This window comes from Phocoena phocoena, chromosome 4 (assembly GCF_963924675.1).
Source record: "Phocoena phocoena chromosome 4, mPhoPho1.1, whole genome shotgun sequence".
Lineage (NCBI taxonomy): Eukaryota > Metazoa > Chordata > Mammalia > Artiodactyla > Phocoenidae > Phocoena > Phocoena phocoena.
Genome location: NC_089222.1, coordinates 64,751,073 through 64,774,578, shown reverse-complemented (window position 1 = coordinate 64,774,578; position 23,506 = coordinate 64,751,073). Strand labels below are relative to the sequence as shown.

The window sequence follows — 23,506 nt, the reverse complement described above, 5'->3', positions numbered from 1 at the left end:
CAAGGCTCTAGGCCTGGCCTGGAGTCTGTGTCCAGTAATAGTCATTCTCTTCATGTCCTCATTGGGACCACCAGGTCAGGATTCCTGTAGCTCCGCTGCCTCCCAAGCCTTATGCGATATTCTCACTCTTGATCTTTCTGAGAGGCATGATGATGATGTCAGACCCTCCCTTCAGAGCCATTTCAGGAGACCATTTCTTCCGGGGAAATTCCCCACCACACAACTCCACCAGCACGCTGCCCCTCCCCTTCTGAAGCACCTGGCCCTTAGGCATGGAGGGGATTAGGAGCCCCCCTCCCCCAATGTACCGAGCCTTCATCAGAGCCCTGCCAAACCCGGGAAGAGAAAGCCACACAGAATAGAGGCCCCACCGCACAAGCAGGCTTTCAGGAACCAGCCACAATGGCCATTGTGAGCACAAACTCACCCTTCCTCTTGCCTCAGTGTAGGGCTTCACAGAACGTTCTGTATTCTGCACAGTGTGAGAAGCGGCAAGGCCTGCTGCCAACCTACTCTTGACCCAGCCGGCCAGGAAACCCAGCCTCCACCTTTGTTGGAAGAGCTCAAACCAAACTCAAGGATAGAATGCCCTCACCCCCAATCAAGGAAAAATAGGCCCAGCGGAGGAAAGTGACTGGCCCAAGGTCATACAACTAGACAGCTAGATCAGAGGCAGAAACCCCGGCCCCTGCCCGCTGGGTTTCTTCTTTTTTTCTTTCTTCTTCTTTCTTCTTTCTTCTTCTTTCTTCATTTCCTCTCCCTTCCACCCTGCAGCCCCTCTCCTCCTCAGAAAGCAGTGGCTCTGGGCTGCTTTTCCTTTCCGTTTCCATCTGGCTCATCTAGAGTCCAAGACCACTCAGTACCCTCTGGCCACTTTTATGCCCTGATGGGGCTTTACAGACCCCTGGGAGTGGAAGATACCTGCAAACCAGTGTGACGAGGACGCAAAGGAAATGCCTGTCAGAAGGGGTGCCCAGCCGGACCAGGGATGTCAAAGCCATGCCTGTCTCCAGATCCTTCTCTGCATCCTCATTGCTCAGCCCAGGAACAAGGGAAAGCCACCAGGCCCATTGTGGGATTGTATCTCTCTCTCTCTCTCTCTCTCTCTCTCTCTCTCTCTCTCTCTCACACACACACACACACACACACACACACACACACACACAGGAACACAAAGGCAGGGAAAGGAAAGGAACTAAAGAACTCATTTCCAAGTAAAAGCTCTCCCTGTTTTAAAGGAAAAAAATTGAAATAGGGATGCTTCTCTTGCCAGGAGGGACAGTCACCCTAAAATCTCAAGGTCGTGGAATCTCTGCTCCTCTTTTCCTCAGTGTCCTTCTCCTCTTTCTTTTCCTACCCTCCCCCCCCCCATCTTCTCCTCTCCCTCCTCTCCTTCCTCCTGGACTACCTTCTCTGGATTACACTGATTACCATCTGCAGAAGGCCACGCACTTACTATGTAGCAAAGACAATTTCCTGAGGACCACCCTTTCTAAAGAAACATAAAATCACGATGACAGCCACTGTTTCTTGAGGGCCTTCTGTGTGCTCTCTGTGCAGGCTCTGGATGGCATCACTTCTAAACCTCATCAGCAACCCTGCCAGTGAGGTTACTAGACCTACATTTTCCTGATAAAAGACTCGGAGAGGCTAAGCGACTTCTCCCACAGTAATAGAAGTAGTGAGCGCCAAACAGTAGGCACTCCGACCTAAGTCTGTCCAAAGCCCGTGCTCTGTGCTTCACAGCTTGGCTCACAGTAGCACGCTCTTTACGCTGGGTTTACAGAACGCCAGGAAGTGAGCCCCCTGCCTGCTCCGTTTACCGGCAAGGAGCCCTCTGACTTTATGCTGTGTCTGAGTTAGGATGTCTAGGGGAAGCACTAGTCATAAATTACCCTTCCGATAAGCTATGATTGGGATACCTGAGGGCCTGGTGCTTTGAAAGGCCAGGTGGGAACATGGCAGGTAAGTTACAGCCTTCCTTCCTTACTCACCTTTTTGTGCCCAAGGAAGCCCCAAAGCCCCCTCCATCTCCATCTCCCCACCCCCCAGCCTGTTTTCAGGCCGCCATGCTTCTAAGCTGGCTTTGAAGCTCTCTAGCTGGGAGCAGCCTTTCATCTGCCCAGACCAGACCCAGTGGGAAGCTTAGGTGGGCTGATCAGCGCCCGGCTTTGTTGGGCTCTGGGTTCCTGAGCCGCCAAGGGCACGTGGCCCATCCCCATGGAAATCTGGAGGCAGGAGAGTAGCCCAAGGTGACGCCTACCACTGGCTTGGCAGGCCGAGTCTGCCAGCTACCACTCACCCGTCCAGAACATGGGGGCCGAACCTGGCCCACAGCAGGGCAGAGCGGGGTTGCATCCTTGCTTTCTGAGGCGAGTAAGAAGGTCCCACAGCCCCTCCCCATGCATGCCAGCTTCTCAGTAGCCCAGTGATAAAGGACGTTCCTAACTGTTGTTTACTGAGCACCTTCACATTCTTTATTTCTTTTGTCCTCAAAATAACCCATGATGTAGGTTTTCTTATTGTCCCTCTTATGGGCGGGGATGTTTGGTGGGGGAGGGGGGGGAATTTTGTTCATATTTTGAAGCCCTCATCCCCAGTACCCCAGAATGTGGTTGTAATTGGAGACAGACTGTAAAGAGGTGATTAAGTTTAAATGAGGCAGTTAGGGTGGGCCCTACTCCCATCTGATTGGTGTCCTTACAGGAAGAGGACATTTGGGCACAGAGAGAGGCACCGGAGGTGCGCGTGCACAGAGGAAGGGCTGTGTGAAGGGGCAGCCAGGCGTGGCCATCTGCAAACCCAGGAGAAGGGCTTCAGAAGAAGCCAACCCTGAAAGGTGCAAGATGTACCTTGACCTTGGCCTTCCAGCCTCCAGAACTGTGAAGGAATAGATTTGTGTTGGTTAAGCCACCCAGCCTGTGGGATTTGTTATGGCAGCCCTAGCGAACTAACAGACTCAGAGAAAACAAATGCCCTGCCCTGTATGGACACAGCCATTGAGCTGTTAGCCCCAAACTCAAGAACTTGTGCAGAGTTTCTGAGCTTTTTCCTTTATCCCTGTGATGCCATATTTGTCTGTCCGAGGCCACGTATGAAGTAGTGACAAATTTTTGCGTTTCGAATTAATCAGACACATACCCCAGTCAGTCAAAGTTTCAGAGCAGCATTAGCTGACTGGTGTTACCTGCTGAACTGATAGGCTTCTGGCCCAAAGTAAGCACAGACACCTAACACCTCAGTCCACCTGTGCTGCTGTAACCCAGGTAAAGAGGCAGAGCCCACGGGGTTTATTATGTCACACAGCTGCTCTAGGGTATGGGGTGGCCTTCCTCACTGCTGGGATGGGATGGCTCAGAAGCCTTCTGGTGCCATCACATAGTCAGGGTTTCAGCACCTCCACTGAGGGTGGCTTGATTCCGGGGGTAGCCCATTGCAGCCCTCATACCTGAACCCTGGAGCGCAGATAGAATGGGAAGCAGGGTGGGAGTGAGATTGAGGGTAGCAAAGCACGCAGCTAGGCTAAGGATCTCCCACGCTTCTCCAGGGCACCGCAAGTGAGGAGCCCAAATCATGACACCCACATCATATCCCTTACATCTTAAAGGACTGAATGTTCATTAATGTGAACTAGCAGCCAAAATGAGTATGAACATAAAAATTATGCATTAAAAAGAGAGGTGAAAACCAGACTGGGTCATCATTATCTGTTATATGCAGATTACATGAGTTAATTCATGGAAAACCTGTTACCCAGTTTAATCTAGGCAAGTTGTTATCATTATTATTAATCATTATATTTTTCCTCTTTCAGGCTAAACCTGTCAAGGTCTTTGGCACTAAAGCATGTATCTTATTCAATTTACTCAACAAACATTTATTGGGAGCCTTCTATATGCCAAGGGCTGGGCTAGTTGCTAATGATTCAAAGAGAAACAAAACAAGAACACATCCCTGCCTTCAACTCTCAGTGGGGTTGGGGGAGTGATGCGTCCAGAAACAGTTGTCGTTGGGTGAGGTCCACTGAGCAGAGGAGAAGGAAAAAGCACACTGCCTGGAGTGTCCCGGGAGGGTAAACAGGAGTTCTCCAGGCAGAGGGATACCTGTGCTGGGAACAGGGCCAGATAGCGAATGACCTTGGATGCCTCCCCAAGAACTGAGATATTGTCCTTGGGCTTCCAGAGGGTTTAAACAGGGAAGATGTGCCCCTTAAATAGGAGCGCTCTGCCAGCCTTTACCTATTGGCATTGAGCTCCACCCCCTCCTCCAGACTGTGGGAAGGTCTAAAGAAATAAAAGCAAAATGGGGCTGAGATCAAAGAAGTGGGAAAAGGAACAGAGTCAGGGAAGAGTTTAAAGGAAGAAAAACAGCTGGGGCAGGATGCCCACTTCATCTAAAGCTCACCTGGATTTACGGCCTTTGTGTGAAACCACGAGGAACACTGAAGATTGTTAAAGATGTTTTAACCTGAATATCATGGGCTGGACTCTTGTACACAGCTCTAAGAAGGTAGACAGACAGATAGACTGTTGGGAGTTGCCAGGGTGAATGTGGCAGAAAAGGAAAGCAAACCTAATATGTTTTTGGAGCCTGCTCTGTGCCAGACACTTTCACATACACCTCTGCCATTTAATCTCATAACCACACTTTGAGGTCGGTATTATTATTCCTAACGTCTCCTTTTCAAGTGAAGAAGCTCTGGATCAAAGCAGTCAGGAAGTAACTTGTTTATATTCTTCTTCACTCCAACTCCTGCATATGTTTTAGGCAGTTTTATTGCCTAAGGCTCAAGTTCTCCAACTTGATTCTGAGTGTGCCTCAGAATCTTCCAGAGGGCTTGTTAGAACACAGATGGCCAGGCCCAACCCCCTGTGTTTCTGATTCAGTTGATCTGGGTGAGGCCTGAGGATTTCCGTTTCTAACAAGTTTCCAGGTGATGCTGATACCACACTCTGAGAACCACTGGCCTATGGGGGTGATCTACCCAATAACCTAGCCCAGTGGTTCCCAAACTGTCTGCATTTTGGAATCACCTGGGGAATCTTGAAATCAGCTAGGCGAATACCGATGCCTAGCTCCCAGGCCTAGGCATTCTTTTTTCTTTAATTGAAGTGTTGTTGATTTACTGATTCTGTTATACATCATATATATATTCTTTTTCAGGTTCTTTTCCATTATAGGTTATTACAAGATATTGAATACAGTTCCCTGTGCTATACCGTAGGAGGCCCACACATTCTGATTTAACTGGTATGGGGACAACCTGGGTTTTTTTTTTTTTTTTACCCCCCCGCCCCAGGTAATTCTAACCTGCAGCAAAGTTGAGGAACCGCTGACCTAGCCGCACTTCTCCTTGATTCCGATCCCTATCACCACCCTCTCCTTCAGCTGCCCACCACTTGGGCCACAGGTAGAACTTGTCATCCTAGCGCCACTCACAGCACATCCTCCCAAACCTTTCTCCTACCGTCTCAGAACACCTGCTCCTGGAACTCATCAAGTCTCTCACTTGGCTTCTCCCTTTTCACCTAGTCCATCAACTCCTTCCCTGTTCAACCTAGATCCTGTGGTACAGTAATTACTGCAACCATCTCTTGCCTACAGCAACACATCAACCAGCCTGTTCTTTCTTTGACCATATATGTCTACCTGGGAAAGTTTGAGGAGGAGTATCTAAATCAAACTGCAGGCATGGAAGTCCAGGGAGGCTTCTTGAAGTTGACAGTGCTTGAGCTGGGTTTTGATGAGCAAGTAAAAGTGGAAGAGAGCATTTCAAGCAGGGGTACGGCATGGGTAGAGGCATAAAAGAGAGAAACAGTAGGGTTTATTGGGGAGCTAAGTGTTGTTGTATATGTGTGGAGCAGGAACTTAGCCCTACGATGTCAGGAAATAACAGTACAGAGGCAGCCTCTTGTCAGATGGGGGTGGGTCTTGGGCATCATCAAGCCAGGGAACTTACATCTTTCCAAGTATGAACAGCAGTTGATAGGTTTTTTAAATGACTTTTAAATTATAACGGTGATATACATTTATAGAACATGCAAAACACTTAGAAAAACATAAAGTAGAAAATAATAATCACTTTTAATCTAATTACCCAGAACTCACAACTCTTAAGATTTTAGGGGAATTTGTTCTTTTCTTCCATGCATGTTCTCATATAGTTGAGAACATGCTATGCAAGTAAGTTTATATCCTGCCTTCACACTTGAAGTTATAACATATACATATTTAACGTTTTGGAAATCTGTAAACATTTTAATAGCAGTGTAAAATTCTATAGTTCGATACCATATAATTTATTCTCATATAGGTAGAAATGGGGGAGGGGGAAGTTTCACTGCAATAAATGACGCCACAATATTCATATTTGTATGAACTTAGATTCTTTCAGTGGTTTCTTGTGATCAGTATCAAGAAAGAAATGAATCAACAGTGTGAAAGTTTTAGACATTTATTACCAAACTTCTAAAAACTTTTCTGCCAGTTTACACTCTGATCATAGGTATGAAAGCATGCACATTTCATCTTCCCTTCCCAGTGCCTGGTGTCGTGGTTGGTGCCACTGAAGGGTTTTTGCTGTGGAGGTGACCTGAGCAGATGTGCATTTATAAAATCCCATACTGGAGGCTGAATCAAGTGTACCAGATTGGAACTGCTATCGCTGTCCTTGCTGTCCTGCCTTTGCTTCCACATTCTCCTGCTCCCATGTTCCAGTTCTTCCTCTTTTTTCTTTCTTGGAGGAAGTGTTTGCTACACACAGAGCACTGCACAAGACTTTGTTGCCAGGAGCAGTGCTGAAAGACCTAGCTCTGTGGTTGCAACAAGTTGGTGCCCAGCCCAGAGACCCTCTTTTTATAGTTCTATAAAAAAAAAAAAATCTCTAGATAGTAATTCTCATTAGGGAGAGATACTTTTTATATTTTCCAATGACATTGCCAAGTGAGTTTATTGATAAATTAATTTCCGTGTGCATCCAGTGACTATCCAGTCCTACACACAATCATCCCTGTCCCTGGAATGTCCTTCCTCTTTCTCCTTCTTAACCCAGCAAATTACCTTGGCATTCATCCTTCAAGACCTTCCTTAAATGTCTGTGACACTTCCTTCCATACCTTGCCCAGTCATAATCAGTTACTCAGGCCTCCTTGTTCCTATAGTTCACTGACATTTTCTACACCTAACGCTTTTCCTCCCTCTTGGCCAAGAGTCCTTCAAGAGTTGAACATTTTGCATTCCCACTTCTTAACACACTGTCTGGCACTTGGTTGCCATCAGTAACTGTTGAATGATTGAGTGGATTAATGAGTACCTGTTTTGCTAAGGTACATGGACATTCCATCTTAAACACAAACAAATTGAAGAATGTAGAGACAATATGGAGATGATATGAATTGCCAAACCACACTCTGAGTCATTGGTACCTAAGGTAAAGCAGACACGTGGTATATCAGGTGTCCTGATCCTGGATTCTAAGTTCTGAACGTTAAATGTTCTGTGTGCCTGCACATCAACTTGTGCTCTGTTCTGTTTCATTTTAACTCCAGATTTAGTTTCTGCATAAGGATCTGTGTGCTAGAGGAAGTACAGGGAATTGAGTGATACCAGAATTTCCCAAAATGTGTTCCAAAGAAAACTACCAGGGATACCTATGAAACTGTTTCTAGGTATCACACAAAAGAAGAGTCTCATGGTCCAATAAGTTTGGGAAACAAAGTTGAATATATTTCTTTACTGCAGAACTTCCTGGTAGGCATTTTAGGAAGTTGAAAGATCAGTTAGGCAATGGTAGAGAAACAGAACAGCCAGCAAGTCTTCCTTCGGTAGTAAACAGGAGTCATCCTAGCCTCTTCACGCTGGGGAAGATTCAGAGTACAAATTCAAAGGCCGAATAGTGAAACATAGAAGATCATAGCCCCTCCCCTTGCACTTCTGCACTTATCTCCCAAGTCCCACATTTGTGTAAACCCCTGCTCCTACCCACCCCCCATACTGATGAGATCAGCCTGCATTATGTCTCTTCTAGAGCCAGGAAGCAAGGTAATGTGTGGGAAGTAATAGCTGCAAGGTAATGTGTGGGAAGTGATAACAACTTTTCGCTGTTAAAGCCATTCAACAGGAAAATTTGTTAAAAGACCAAGACACTGTAAAAGCTGAAACACTTGAATCTATTAAGTCCCCTGCTTCTTAGAACATTTTGTTACCAGGGAATGTTTCAAGGAGGGAAAACACTGAACTATCACAGCACTGTCAGATACCAAAGCCTGGTACAGAGAGCAACATTTTACAAGACATCTGTCTCTGCCAACAGAGAAACTTCTAAAAAGTTCTACCTCTCTTTTCTCCTCCTTTCTCCCTTCTCCTTTCTCCTACCCCAGTATGACTCCCCCACTCTCCTCACCCCTAAACACAACCTACACATCTTTCCTCCCTCCCTTTCCCTCCCCTCCCTCCTCCCTCCCTTTCCCTCCCCTCCCTCCTCCCTCCCTTTCCCTCCCCTCCCTCCTCCCTCCCTTTCCCTCCCCTCCCTCCTCCCTCCCTTTCCCTCCCTCCCTCCTCCTCCCTCCTCATTTTTCTCCTCCTTCTCCTCCTCCTTCTTCTTCTCTCTCTCATTCACAACCCATATTGATTTCACAGACACTGTAAAATGACACATTAAGCTAAAACTATCCAATGGTTATTCAACACACTTTAGTAAGAAGGGAACTAATTAAGTGACTAGAGGTTTAGACATTTGTTGTTTACTGGATCTAAGCTCCTTAAGAGAGCCTGGAGCATTCTCCTAAACAAACTTTGCCTATTCATGGCTTCTTTTTCCAAATCCAAATGAGATGGAGGGTTTAAGGAGACAGTATCTTTTCACAGTTGTGAAAAAAGGAGTACCAGAGAAGGAGAATGGGGGTGTCAATGGGTGTAGAGGGGAAAACCATGGGTGTAGAGAGACTAATGCAGTTTTTGTATCTGTTGGCAGCTGATGTCCATTAGTGATCATTAGGTTAGACTTCAGTGACGTTTACACATTTGTGGTCAGCCCAATAGTTTAACTGTCTTCATTAGAAGTATATCCGTCAAGAGGGAGGAGATATGGGAATGTATGTTTATGTACAGCTGATTCTCTTTGTTATACAGCAGAAACTAACACACCATTGTAAAGCAATTCTACTCTAATAAAGGTGTTAAAAAAAAAAAGAAGTATATCCATCAAGAGACTTTTTTAAACAACAGTCTAACAAAAAAGTAAAGACACAATGCTTGGTGTCAGTTTATTTATCTCTTGTAAAAATAAAATACAGTGTGTGTATGTGAAAAAAAGTAAAGACAAACCCAAATATCTCCTTGCCAATCTTAATAAACACTATCGTACTTTATCAGGAGGCACCTTAGAAGACCGAAGCCATCTGTCAAATAAGCAGAAACATTAACGATTTTCTAGAACAATTTTCTAGTTCATGAATATTAATAGGATGTTAGCGATTAGCCACAACCTATGAGAGAATTTCCCCTGCCTTAGTAGGCAAAGAAGGATTGGAAGCTTTTAAAGAGTCTGCTTTTTTATTTGCTTCTGTTTTGAATAAATAAAAGTTGTGTTGTAAAAATGAGTCTTTGGGTGCACCATCAAACCTTAATGGTGCCATTGCTTTCCCCAGAAATTCGACAGGCACAATCCAAGCCCCAGGAACTTTGAAAAAAAGGACCTCTTCTAGGTGTTGAATCAGAAGCGACTGCCACTGTGGGAAGCCATCGATCCTGTGTGACTCTGAGCCCGAGACTCGTATTTTCTATCCCTCTTTTTGTACTGTGGGCCCAGTATAATCTGGTGTAGGTGAAATATTCTTTTCCTTGGCTCAGATTAAGCACCTGGTGTCCTGAAAGAGGTCACTGACTTCCCCAAGGATGTCCAAGGAGGTTGGCTCACCACTGGCTTACCGCAGGCCAAATTTGAAGTTAATTAAGCATCAGTCATCGTCAGTAGGGCCAAAATGTTATTCAGACATTCAGGGAAGAGAAACCTGATCCAGCTCTGGATAAGCACCTTCATCAGCATTCCTTCCTATCCTAATCCCAAACCAATGTGTCTTTAGCTGCACTGGGAGATTGTATTTCAGAAGTAGCTGGTTCATCCTTTGTTATGCTCCGTTTGAAGAGGCTTCTGGGTATGTCAGCCTATTCATTGGATGCATGTTAACCTTCTGAAGCAAAACCTTTTTTTTTTTTTTTTTACTAGAACTGGGTTTCTGTTTATGAAAAGTACATTTGTTGACTTCTGGGGAAATTCCCTATTCAGAATGAGGATGAAAATGCTGTTTGGTAGGAGATGAAGGGATATTGAGAGTTCTGGGTTGGCCATCTAGGGACCAGACCTTCTGGCCCAAACCAGACTGGGAAACAGAGAGATGTGTGTGCACTGCTTTTGCTTGTCTCACTCTACAGACCTCAGTGACCAGCTTCTTGAAGTGGTGGGGCTAGAGGGAGCCATGGAAATGGGGCAGATCTACACTGGCCTGAAGAGTGCAGGCAGGAGGCTGGCCCAGTGCTCCTCTGTCTCCATCAGGTATGCTTCCTCATCACCCAGCAGCCCCCCAGTCTCCCCACCTCCCTGAATATTCTTACAGATAACAACTAGGAAGCCATCTTTAGATTTCAGTGCAGAGAGAGTGGGGTGGGGCAGAAGCTTGATAACATTTATGAAGAATGTCTTTGGAGACCACTTCCCCAACAAGGTATAACGCAAACATCCAGGACATCAACTAAAGGGTCCCACCACAACCAGTTTGCTATTCTCTTAGAATGAATTTGTGAGATTCTCTAAATAGGATTGTCATATTATGAGGTCCAGAGAACCAGAGATCCAACTCCTTGCCTTCTTTATCTTTACAAATTGAACAGTTCAATGCATGCCAGAGGGCACACTTTGACAAAAACCAGGCTCTGTGCTCCACTCTGCTCTTTCTTGGATAATGGTCTTAGAAATACTTTTACTAGAGTTAGCAATCCCATATACCTTTGTAGAGTTAAACCATCAACCTCAGCAAACCCGTCATAACTGACTAAGAGGATGACAGTTCTTTAGAGTATGGATCACATAGGTCAGCCACTGCAGGTTCCTGAATAGATGGGGTCTAATGGAGGGGATCTTCTGATTTTGGTTGCTTCTGTTTAATAAATGCAACTCGTCACAGATTTTTGTCCATCTGATTATTTCAGGAGTCCTTATTCCTTTCCATTTCCCATTTAATTTCTATAGATCAAATCTATTCATGTGTCTTGGGGATCTCCTGGAGGGGACCACCACATGCAGGTTTCCCAAAGTTATTTAAACACAGAACACTTTTATCCCTTAACCTCTTGGGTGAATGTCCTCAGAGCACATTCAGAGAAACGCTGTTCTTGGTGCCACCCTGCATCCTTCAGAAAGGTCCTCAGAGCTGGTTCCCTGATCTATCCCACTAACCCCCTTTCTTCATTCCCTCTCTGTGTCTCCTGTCTTTTCAATTATTCCCCAGATCTTTGCTTCTCTTCTTCGTTGGGCTGTTGTGCTGGGGCCCCTGTTTTCCAGGTTAACCTCTGTAGTTCCTTCTCTGTCCTTTCCCCATGACTCTAACACTGAGTAGGTCCAGTCCATTAGCACATCTAAGCCATAACATATGTAGACCAGAGAATTTGGTCTCTGAAGAATTTTTTTAAAACATGTATAAGAGATAGGATATTTTCTGTTTCCAGATAGAAATATAGGGGGTGAGTCAGAAGCCCTAGCCTCCAGGGCATTCCCCAGATACTCTCCTCACTCCCCAAAACCAAAATGCCACTCTCTCTCTCTCCTCTTCTTTGTTTTATTATTAGGTTTATTGGTTCTTATTATTAAATATCCTCAGAGTCAGTCGGAGAATCATCTACATCAAAACACAGCCTGAAAAAAAAAAAAAGAAACGCAGCCTGCCTCCCTCATTTTATAATTTCAGAAGCAGGGCAGATGCCAAACCCAGGTGAAGGCTTTCTGGCCACTGGGTGGCAACTGTTCCCTGCTCGCCCAGACCAGAGGCCTCCAAAAGGACCTGCCTTTTCTCCTTCATCTCTCTCCTTTAATAATCTGTATGCCAAAGAAGCCTTGACCCAAGCAAGAAAGCAATGCTTTCTCCTCTCTCCTCTGCCTACCCATGGGGATCACATTCCCAATGACCCCTTTTCCCAGCTAAGCCAGGTCCACAGTCCATGCAACCGCAGCGTCTGCTGTTGTTCAGGAGATAAAAGAGGGGATGCTTTAGGACTGGGGGCAAGGCAAGACACACTCAGACCTGAGCTGTACCTCGTTTAAGTGGGAGACATTACCTCACTGACGTGATGCAACTGCTCACTCAGCATTGAAACCAGGCCTTTCCCCATTTCATAACCTTTCCCATTTCATAACCTTTCCCATTTCATGGTGGCGTTTTGGCACCATGGACAGGCCCTCTGGCTGATCGTTTGACTAAGGGTCCAGTCAGCTGTGGTGCTGCCATACTTGTTGGCCGCTGTTTCCCAGACTCCTCTGGACTTCACTGCTCACCCAGGGCCATGTTTCTCAAAGTAGGGTCTGGGGGTCAAAGCAACAGAATCATCCGTAGTGCTTATTAAAACACAGACCTCTGGGCCTGGCCCATACCTGTCAAGTCGGGACCCCTGACGTGGGCTCAGAAATCTGTTTTCAGCAAGCCCCCCCCCCCTCCCCCCCGCCAGGAGAGTCTTCAGAACCACTCCTAGGTGGGCAGGGCAGGTCTTCCCACTTCTGTTTCCCTGGTGGGGGCAACCCTCATCCTTAGACTCCAAGAAGCTCACTGTGCTCTCTGTTCTCGGGGCTCCAGGACGAACAAGCTGCTGCCAATGCAAGTGGACGGAGAGCCCTGGATGCAGCCACCTTGCACGGTAAGTTTTGCCAATCTTTGAGATGAGGGTGAGAAGCTTTATTTTGGGCCCCTTTGGGGCACTGACTTAATATGAAACTCTGAATCTCAGAGTTACAGGAGCTTTGGGAGATCACCTAGTGCAGCTTCTCTTCCACTTTATTCATCCATCCATTCATTTACCTGCCAAGCTTTTATTGAATATGTGCTATGTGCCAGATACTGGGAGACACCAGTTCCCAAACCAAAGGAGACATAGACCTGTCTTCAAAGAGCTTATGATTCTAGATGGTGAATTCTGAGGCTTCATCTACAGGATCCTTGAGAGCCTCAGCTTGAATCACTCAGTGGCAAGGAACTTACCACCCCAAAAGGAAGACTGTTCCACTGATGAACAAGCCTAATCACTAGAAAGTGCTTCTTTATATAGCAGCCAAATGTGCACACTTACGCCGAACTTACAGCTAGTTGCTGTGACCACCGGGGCTCCTGGGGGAGAATTCCCACAGTGCATAGACACGCTGCACCCCAGGTGCACCCGCAGCCCCAAGGACCCACCTGAAAGCTCCCCTGAAAGGGTAACCACACGGGTTATCTATTTTGTTTATGGCATTTCTGTGACCCATATTTCCCAGCATCTAGCACTGTGCCTGGTTTGTTTGTAATAGATGCACAATTATTAATATTTGTTTAGCAATGGATAAAGGATTGAACAAACAAAAATCAAGAGAAAAACCCCAGTCCCTGATTTACCATACCTTTGTTAGCAGTTTGTTCTCAGAAACCCAGCTAGAAACTCCATGGCAAAGAGAAACCACTGTCCTGGTGTTCAGGGCCCAGGGTGTTCGCTGGGATACTACATTAGTAACATCCTCAATACTATCGTGAGGGTGCAAATCTCAAGACAGAAGTTGTGTTTCTGAGCTTCCTCACTCTAGTGGAGTATTCAGATACCTCAATAACCTGTATTTGGAGCCCTTCAGAACATCAAGTTGTCTTCTAGAAAAGAGGTTTTCATAAGACAGTTACTAGGTCTGAATTGTAGGTTTATTTCTATAATTCTTTGTTCCATATAACTTCTACAAATTGTAAAACTAGTCCCTAGAGACAGAGACTTTAGAAATGTCATCTTTTATAAAGGTTATAAAAAGTAGGAGTTTTTCTGCAAAATCTTACCTCAATCTTTTGGTTTCTATGAAGTCTAAGAAAAGGATGAGAACATACTACAGCAAAACCTAATATCTTACCACCTTGTTAGAGTTGGGAAGGATGGAGGGAATTTGTACTACTTATAATTTTGAGGGAGCTGAATTAAGAAACATCTATCCAATGGGCTTCCCTGGTGGCGCAGTGGTTGAGAGGCCGCCTGCCGATGCAGGGGACACGGGTTCGTGCCCCGGTCCGGGAAGATCCCACATGCCACGGAGCGGCTAGGCCCGTGAGCCATGGCCGCTGAGCCTGCTTGTCTGGACCCTGTTCTCCGCAACGGGAGAGGCCACAACAGTGAGAGGTCAGCATACCACAAAAAAAGAGAAACATCTATCCAAGCTCCTCCTGTCTCCTAAAAGAAAGAAAAAAAAAGCTGGAAGAAAGCAAACCCTCGGCCACCTAGCTCAGTAGTATCTGGAAACTGGACTGCTTTCCTGCAGATCCAAACACTGATTTTAAAATAGCCAGATACTCCTCCTATCCCCACTCTCTCTCCACACCACCTTTTAGAGATTACAACTCACGATGGAAAAAAAACTGTGACCCAGTGATTTTTATGGTGTTCAGTCTGTGGAAGGTATGTTAGTCAGCTCAGGCTGCCCTAACAAAATACCACAGACTGAGTGGCTTAAACAACATACTCTTTCATAGTTCTGGAGGCTGGAAGTCCAAGATGAAGGTGTCGGCAGGGTTGCTTTCTGGTGAGGCCTTTCTTCCTGACTTGCAGACAATGGCCTTCTCACCTTGTCCTCACATGGCCTTTTCACTGTGTGCATTCACTCCTGATGTCTCTTCCTATTATATGGACACTGGTCCTATTGGATTCAGGCCCCCACCCTTATGACTCCATTTAACCTTAATTACCTCCTTAAAGGCCATATTTCCAAATGCCCTCACGTTGGAGGTTAGGGCTTCAACCCCTGAATTTTGGGGTGTGGAGGTGGGAACACAATTTGGTCTGCAGCAGAAGGTAACAGAAAATCATTCTTAAACTTTAAAGAGTTAAAAGCACCCTTTTTGAATCATTTTCCTGAAGGCACATACTATGAAGTGATTCCGGATTGAAGGCTTAATGATGGGACAGCACAGCAACAAAAGAACTTTTGATAAAAATTAAAATCAGTTAAATTAGAATAAAGTAAAAAAACTGTTAAATATGGTTATGCAACTGAATGCAAATGGCAAAAATCATTCTTTGAAAGAGAAGATATATAATGTAAACATTCATAACTTGGATCCCAAACCTAAAATTATGTTCACCAAGGCTGAAAGCATGTGGGAGACATTGTTGAAAGAATAGTAAAAATGTTAAATTTTTCATTGTCTCTCTTCACTTTAATAATTACAGGATGTAAATCTGAAGAAAATTTTAATAACTAGATAATTACTAGTGACACTAAAAACAGGGTGCACACCTTTCAAATCTGGGAGAATTTAAAGTTAATGAACCCTGTCAGTGTAGCACAAGACAGAAAGTGAAAAACAAGCAAACATTTAAAATTTTTTTGATTAAGATAAAAGAGATTAAGACTAAATATATCAATAATGACAAAAAATATAAATGTGCTAAAGTCCCCTGTTAAAAGTATAAGACTCTCATATTGGGTTAAAAATTAAAATCCAATGATATACTTCTTATAAAGAGATACATCTAAAACAGAAAGACATATATATATATCTTTTTATCTTATCCTTAACAAGCATAGAGAAATTAAAAGTAAGAAGTGATAGTTTGGGGCAAACTAACCTTCCAACATGCCAAAAGCATAAAGTGGAATAAAGAATGTCACTTTTTATTTAATATAAAGTACTCTCAATTTTGAGATATAATGGTCATAAAATTTTAGTTGTTTAATAACAGAATCAAAATATATACTGTGAAACTCAGTATAGATGTATATTCTGAGAAAAATACATATATAAAAAATTGACAGGGCTTCCCTGGTGGCACAGTGGTTGAGAGTCCGCCTGCCGATGCAGGGGACATGGGTTCATGCCCCGGTCCAGGAGGATCCCACATGCCATGGAGCGGCTAGGCCCGCGAGCCATGGCCACTGGGCCTGCGCGTCCGGAGCCTGTGCTCCGCAGCAGGAGAGGCCACAGCAGTGAGAGGCCCACATACCGCAAAAAAAAAAAAAAAAAAAAAAATTGACAGAAAGACAGGTATTGAGAAGCTTTAAAATATTTGTTTCTGGGCTTCCCTCGTGACGCAGTGGCTGAGAGTCTGCCTGACAGTGCAGGGGACATGGGTTCGTGCCCCAGTCCAGGAAGATCCCACAGGCCACGGAGCAGCTAGGCCCGTGAACCATGGGCACTGAGCCTGCGCGTCCAGAGCCTGTGCTCCGCAACGGGAGAGGCCACAACAGGAGAGGCCACAACAGTACCACAAAAAAAAAAAAAAAAAAATTTTGTTTTTGTCTTTGAGGTCAAGCTGTAAAAAAAGTAAATGACATAAAACTTGGATTTTAAAAAAACAAGCTCATAGGTACGGAGAACAGATTGGTGGTTGTCAGAGGTGGGGGTAGGGGAAGCAGGGTGGGTGAGACGGGTGAAGGGGGTAAAAAGGTACAAACTTCCAGTTATAAAATAAGTTAAGTCCTGGGCTGTGATATACAGCAGAGTGACTATAGTTAATAACACTGTATTGTATATTTGAAAGCTGCTAAGTGAGTAACTGTTAAAAGTTCCCATCACAAGAAAACATTTTGTAACTATGGTGACAGATGTTAACTAAACTTACTGTGGTGATCATTTCACAATATACACAAATATCAAATCATTAAGTCGTACACCTGAAACTAAAATAATGTCATATGTCAATTATACCTCAATTTAAAAATTAAACTTGGGTGAAATAACTGCGCCTTAAATAATTAAATATCTCATTTCTTCAAGGATTCATAGGATGTTTACTAAAATAGATCATAAACTAGTTCACAAAGAAAACATATATATAAAATCCAGAAGCAGAAATTATAACGGTTGTTTTACGTGACCACAAAGCAATAAAACTAGAAATTAATAATAGAAGATTACATGAATAAATAAAATCCAATCACTCAGAGATTTTTAACTTCTCCTAAAGAATAATAGATTTAAGAGGCGATCAAAGCTAACATTATTGACTATTTAAAAAATAATAAAAATGAGAAGGCTCGCATTCAAATCTTACAGAATATAGCCTAAACTGTATTTGGAAGTAAATTCAGAGTCTCATATACTTCCATTATTTGAAAAGGAAAAAAATGTAATGAATAATCCCCAAATTAAAAGAATAATAAAACAAACTTAGGAGAAGCAGAAGGAAGAAAATAAAGATAAAATTAGAAATTAAACAACTAAAAAACAGGAAAATCTAGAACTAGTTCTTTAAACATGTCAAATGTTTGAAAACCTAATTTTAAAAAGAGAAAAAGAAAAACAGAGATTAGAGATACTAAAATCTTTAATACATATGTAATATAAATATGGTAATGGTTTTATTTAATAAGACATTATATGACATATATATAGTTTTATCTTGATTCTAATAAACTCGAACATCTTATAAAAATCCTAGGTAACCTTAATGAAATGAAAAATGTTTTCAAAGAATTACATCCACAATGATCTTAAAACAGATGATCTTACTGGTGAGTTCTTCCATATTATTAGGGAATAAATATTTATGTAAACTGTTCCATAGAACAAAGATAGAAAGCTACCCAATCCATTTGATAAAATTAAGACAGATACAAAAACCTAACAAAAACTATGCTTAAAAATGGAAAACTACAGACCAATCTCAAATATGAACATGATACAAAAATTATAGGTAGGGCTTCCCTGGTGGCGCAGTGGTTGAGGGTCCGCCTGCCGATGCAGGGGACACGGATTCGTGCCCTGGTCTGGGAAGATCCCACATGCCGCGGAGCAGCCGCGGAGCCTGCGCATCCGGAGCCTGTGCTCCGCAACGGGAGAGGCCACAGCAGTGAGAGGCCCGCGTACAGAAAAAAAAAAAAAAAAAAAAATTATAGTTAAAGTATTGGCAGATACAATTGAACAATATATTAAAAGAATCATTCACTCAAGAAGAATATATCAAAGGAATGCAAGGATGTCTTCTTATATAAGTTTGGATAGAAAAATCACATGATAATATGAATAGATGACCCCAAAATACTCAATTACATTCAACATTTCTGATTTTTAAAGATGAAAACTCAGACCAGAAAGGCACTTCCTCAAAATAAAAAAAAAGAAAAAAAATCTCCTTTTTCTTTTGGCCGTGCTACACAGCATGCAGGATCTTAGTTCCCTGATGAAGGATCGAACCCGTGCCCCTTGCAGTGGAAGCATGGAGTCCTAACCACCAGACCACGAGGGAAGTCCCGAAAAATATCTATCTTAAACCAATGAGTAATATTTTATGTAACACACTACCAGAATTCTCATTAAAATCATGGATAAGACGTGTGCTAATGTTATTTGGAAGTTCTAACCAATGCAAAACACATGAAGCAGAAAAGAAATATAAGTATTTGGAAAATAATCAAAACTGTCATTTTTTGCAGATAATATAATTATGTATATAGAAAGCTAATAAAATCAACTGAAAACCTCATAGGTTAAATTATTTCAATGAAGCTGTACAGAAAGATAGACAAAAGTTAATAGCTTTTGTACATACCAGCAATAACCAATCAGAGGAATATAACAGAAAAAAGTTTAAGTATTATAATGGCAACAGACAAAAACAAAATACCAAACTGAATTGTGAAAAATAGATGAAGAAAACTTCAAGACTTAAGTAATATTTTTTAAAAGATTTGAATTTAGAAACATCCTATGTTTCTAAATAGGGACCCCCAGACAAAATTCTAATGCAATTTTTTAAACTTGACAAAACAATGCAATAGCTAAGACATTTTATAAAAGAGCTGTGAAGAAGGACTTCCCGCAAGATATTAAAATAGTTATAAAGCCACAGCAGTTGACGCAATATTGGATAGATAAATCAATAGTACAGAAGAGAGCCATAAGAAACCCTAGTATACATAAAAACTAATGAAGGAGGGAAGAAAGATCATAAACTAATTTGAAAGTAATGGACTGTTTAACATATGGTGTCCAAGAAATTGCCTGTTTGGGAAAGTGCCATTATATAGTCGGCCATCCATATCCATGGGCTTCGCATCCTTGGGTTCAACCAACCTTGAACAGAAAATATTCAGGAAAAAAATTCCAGAAAGTTCCAAAAAGCAAAACTAGAATTTGCTGTGTGCTGGCAACTATTTACATAGCATTTACATTATATTTACAACTATTTACATAGCGTTTACGCTGCATTAGGTATTACAAGCAATCTAGAAATGATTAAAGTATACAGGATGTGCATAGGTTATATGCAAATACTATACCATCTTACACAAGAGACTTGTATAAAACCAGCATCCGTGGATTTTGGTATCACCAGGGGTCCTGGAACCAATTCCCTATGGATACCAAGGGATAACTGTATAGTAACCTCTCACCTCAAAGTATACTCCAAAAACAAAACCAAAAAATCTCCAATTCCATTAAAGAATTAAATGTTACTTACCTAGGGAAGGGGAAAATGGGTGACTATTATTACACTATGAACAAGGACTTCCTAAGGAAAATGTGACATGTTTAACCGTTAACAAATTTTCTCTGTAATAAAACAGAAAGCTAAGAGCATGGGGCTGCTGTCTCTAGTGCTTGCCAGATGTTATAAATGTGATGAAGGGTTTTTAAGACAATCATACAGACTTTAGTTAATTGCCTGACCAGAGAGGTTTGGGTTCTAACTACAGAAATGTGGGATGCCCTCTTTCCATCAGGGGTTGAAAAGGCAGATTTAACCACATCCAACTACCTCCTAAAATGGGATCTTACCTATTTAACCCACTAGCCCCTCCTAATCTGGGGATGAGGGGGTAAGATACTGACATTTCTTTGACTCGAGTTGAGGACATGATCTCATACTTCTTGCCCCCAGTGTATGTACGTACAGTGAACTCCCAGTTATCTGTAGAACTAGAATCCATAAACCACGTCAAAACCTCACGTTACCCAGCATCTCCAAACTCCTGCCCCATCAAGACCTTTGTCAAAACTGCTGAAAACCCAAATGAAAGGGATTTGAGTTTCACCTCCTCCCCTTTGCCCTGGAGGTGCTAACAAGCAAATAAACGGGTCAGCTAGAGGGAGAAAAAGGAGAAGCAAGGATCTTCCACGGTCTAAAAAAATGGGCTCCATCAATGGGAAATGTAAGCGGTGCCACAGCTACCACTCTCTGTCCCAAGCACGGCCAGCTCCACTGCCGGAACATTCCCCCGTTCTTCTTGGCTGTGCTAACCAGTCAGTACTTCCATAGCAGGTACAGGCTCTGCGCTGGCTCAGGGAATACCAAGGTGAATAAGATGAATGTCTTCTTCCCCTCGGGGCCCCTGCGCTCCAGAGTGGCACAAGGCTTACCACAGGAAATGTGCCACAAATCACTACCATCAGATGGGGCTAAATTTCACACCACAGATAAGTGCCTCACTTCCCTGAATTCTGAGATAAAGACAATGCCCATAATAGGGCACATAACACAAAACGGGACTTGATGTGTCGTCGGTGTGCTCCCCTGGTGACTACCACAAAACAGAGAGACTTACTCCCTTCCTAGATTTTCAGGCTGATGGAAACCAACCTAACAGTCTTTTTCAGCTTCCTTCCCCCAGGTTATGTTCATTCCCCACAATGACTTTTGGCCCCATCTTTTTCTTTCTATATCCTGGGGCCTTATAAATTTAAACCTGGCTTGCAGTAGAACCCTCTTAGCCAGACTCTTCCCAGCTCCAGCTCATCTCGACAACAGCTATTGAATAATTCCCTTCAAACTCTTTTCTTCATGTTATCCTCCAGCTTAAAAAGTTATCATGGTTCCCCACTACCTCATATTAAACCCAATCTCTGCTGCCTCCTTCCCTTTAAACCCTATACCAACTGCCCCACCTGTATTCGTGACCTCATTTCTCATCCTTTGGTCCACACTCAACCAGCTGGTATGTAGCCCCTCAACCTAGTGCCTTCCCTTTCTCTTTCACCAACACATTTTCTTCCCTTCCTTTCAGATCTTAAAATTCTTCCTCAATTGCTCCATTCAGGTTCTTCTCATTCCTTACCTAACTTCTTTTTGACAACACTTGGCTTATCCTACATTTAAACTTGTTGATGGGTCTCTCTCTTCAGGAGTTCTTCTGTTGTTCTCTAGGGTCACACTGTCATTTCAATAGGTGGTAAAACTCAAGAGAACGGGCTCATAGATTGTGTTTCTTTTGACAAGCATCTTTCTCCTCCTCCAGTGTAAGATAAGTTATTTGACTGGTGCATTCCATTTTACAGTTTACATTGGGCTTTCATTGACAGATTGTCATTTGATCTTTACAACAACTTTGTGAGAAAAATAGAATAAATGCTGCTATCCTCATTTTACAGTTCCGCAAGCACTGCTTCTGAAGGCTAAATGATTTGTCCAAAGGTTCACAGCAAAGAAGGGGGAGTCCTAGGACCCAAACCCAGGTCTTTGAATCCTAAGTGCCTCTTGTTCCCACATCATCTTCCTACTTGACAAATGTTGCTGGACTGACAAAGCAGATTATCAACGCATCAGTGTCACCAGGCCACATTCAAATAGGGAGTAAGCATTTTGAAGCCATACCCTGAGGGTAAGGTTGGGAAGAAAGACCAAAAGATGAGAATTCGCCAGTGTCTTTCACTTCCAATTGACTTAAAGTTTGCAGAAGGCACTCATTAAACCTAAAATTCAAACAAAAATAAAAGCTTTTAAAAGAAACTTGGGTCTCCCCTAGAAGACTAAGAAAAGAGGAAACGCCTAAGAGACTCCCTCGGAAACTTTCCACATGAGTAGCGCTTGGGTCGGAGGTCAGACTGAAGCCTCTAGGTCAGTTTGGAGTTACTGGTTGACATCTCTGCAGGGCCCAGGCAGGAATGGCCAGGAGCAGTGGAGGCGGGGAATCCAAAGAACTATGCTCTAGCTGTTCTGGCCTTCTCTGTGCGACCCTAGGCTAATCCAAGGCTCGAGAGAGCATTGAGATCTCCATTCCTTTATCTACCCTGCAGAGGGATTGAATGAGATGGTCCCTGAGGTCTCCTCTGGCTGTGACATTCTGAGAGACTATGAATAGCAAGGACATGAGACAGGTGATCAGCTCAGCTGATCGCCACGTGGGAAGCTCACACCTGTCTCTCCCCAGCGTTTCCGCCCCTTGCTCCCAGCAGTGCCAAACGCCAGGCCCAGTCAGGGTCCAGTTGCCAATTCTGAAGCTGTTCAAGGACACTCGTCCTTCTGCATGGGGCTCCTTCCAGCCCGAAGCTGGCCTCCCTTCCTCTCTCTGCAGATCACTCTCCCATAGGCTTCTGGGATTTGCAGGCCACTAATTCATTTCTGCCTCTTTGCTTTTAGATTAAAATTACTCACAAGAACCAAGCGCCTATGATGATGGGGCCTCCCCAGAAGAGCAGCTTCTTTTCTCTGAGGAGGAAGAGCCGTTCAAAAGACTAGACACTATGCCCAATGCCAGTTCAACCAAGAGAGAAGACAAGAAACTGAAGCACACACATACACACATACACACCACACACACACACATGCGCACACACACACACACTCTCTTCTCCAACCAGTGGAAGCCAAGCCACCCTTCAACAAGAAGGCTTCACCCTGACATCCATTCTATTTCAACCATGGACACACTCCAACAGAGCCAGTGCCGGCAGGACATTGTGAATGGACTTAGAGCCCTCCAGGGTGCAGCTGGCTCATGCAGCAACTCCCACTTTCCCAGAAGACCTTGAGCGGGACTTTCTGAGACTGAAGGAGAAACCCCCCTTTCTTTCCACCACCCCTGCAAGTTTCCTCGCCGCTCTCAAGGAGCAGGCTGCAGGTTTCCTGTCTAAGGGGAGATCGGATGTGGCCAAGGGAAAGAGCCTGCGTTCCAGGGGACGCTCACAAAGGTCCCTCTGTGAGGAGACAAAAACACCTCCAACTCTCAGATCGCAGCCCTTGGCAGGACTCAGCATACGCACGCTGGTTTCTTGGTTGTCCTTCGAGTGACAGCTTCTCCCGGAACTTGCTGAGGAGGCAGAAAGGCTGTGGAAAGCTGTGTTTCCCTTGGTTCTGCGCACCCTCAGTGGGCACTGGTGATTTTCCTGAAGCCTTCTGCTGGCTGTGTGTTTGTTTAGAGCCGGCTCCAAGAGCCCCCAGAGCTGCCTACATAGCACACCTTAGATGTGGTATTTATTTTCTTAGTTCTGTGAACACCTGGGAGGGAAAGCAGAGAAACTGAGATTTATTTTTCAAATTGGTGTCATAATATTGTGTAAAAAGGGAAGAAAAAAAAAAAAAA

General features: G+C 43.7%; 1 protein-coding gene across 4 annotated transcripts in view; it reads left to right on the top strand.

Moving 5' to 3' along the window:
• Positions 1–22,662, top strand: part of DGKG (diacylglycerol kinase gamma) — a 165,435-nt gene extending 142,773 nt beyond the window's left edge. For all 4 annotated transcript variants that reach the window (XM_065876667.1, XM_065876666.1, XM_065876665.1 and 1 more), the window contains 3 exons: positions 10,432–10,552; positions 12,840–12,900; positions 22,564–22,662. In XM_065876667.1, the coding sequence (XP_065732739.1) occupies positions 10,432–10,552; positions 12,840–12,900; positions 22,564–22,662 (281 nt within the window). The remainder of the gene's footprint in view (positions 1–10,431; positions 10,553–12,839; positions 12,901–22,563) is intronic.
• The last annotated feature ends 844 nt before the right edge of the window (positions 22,663–23,506 follow it).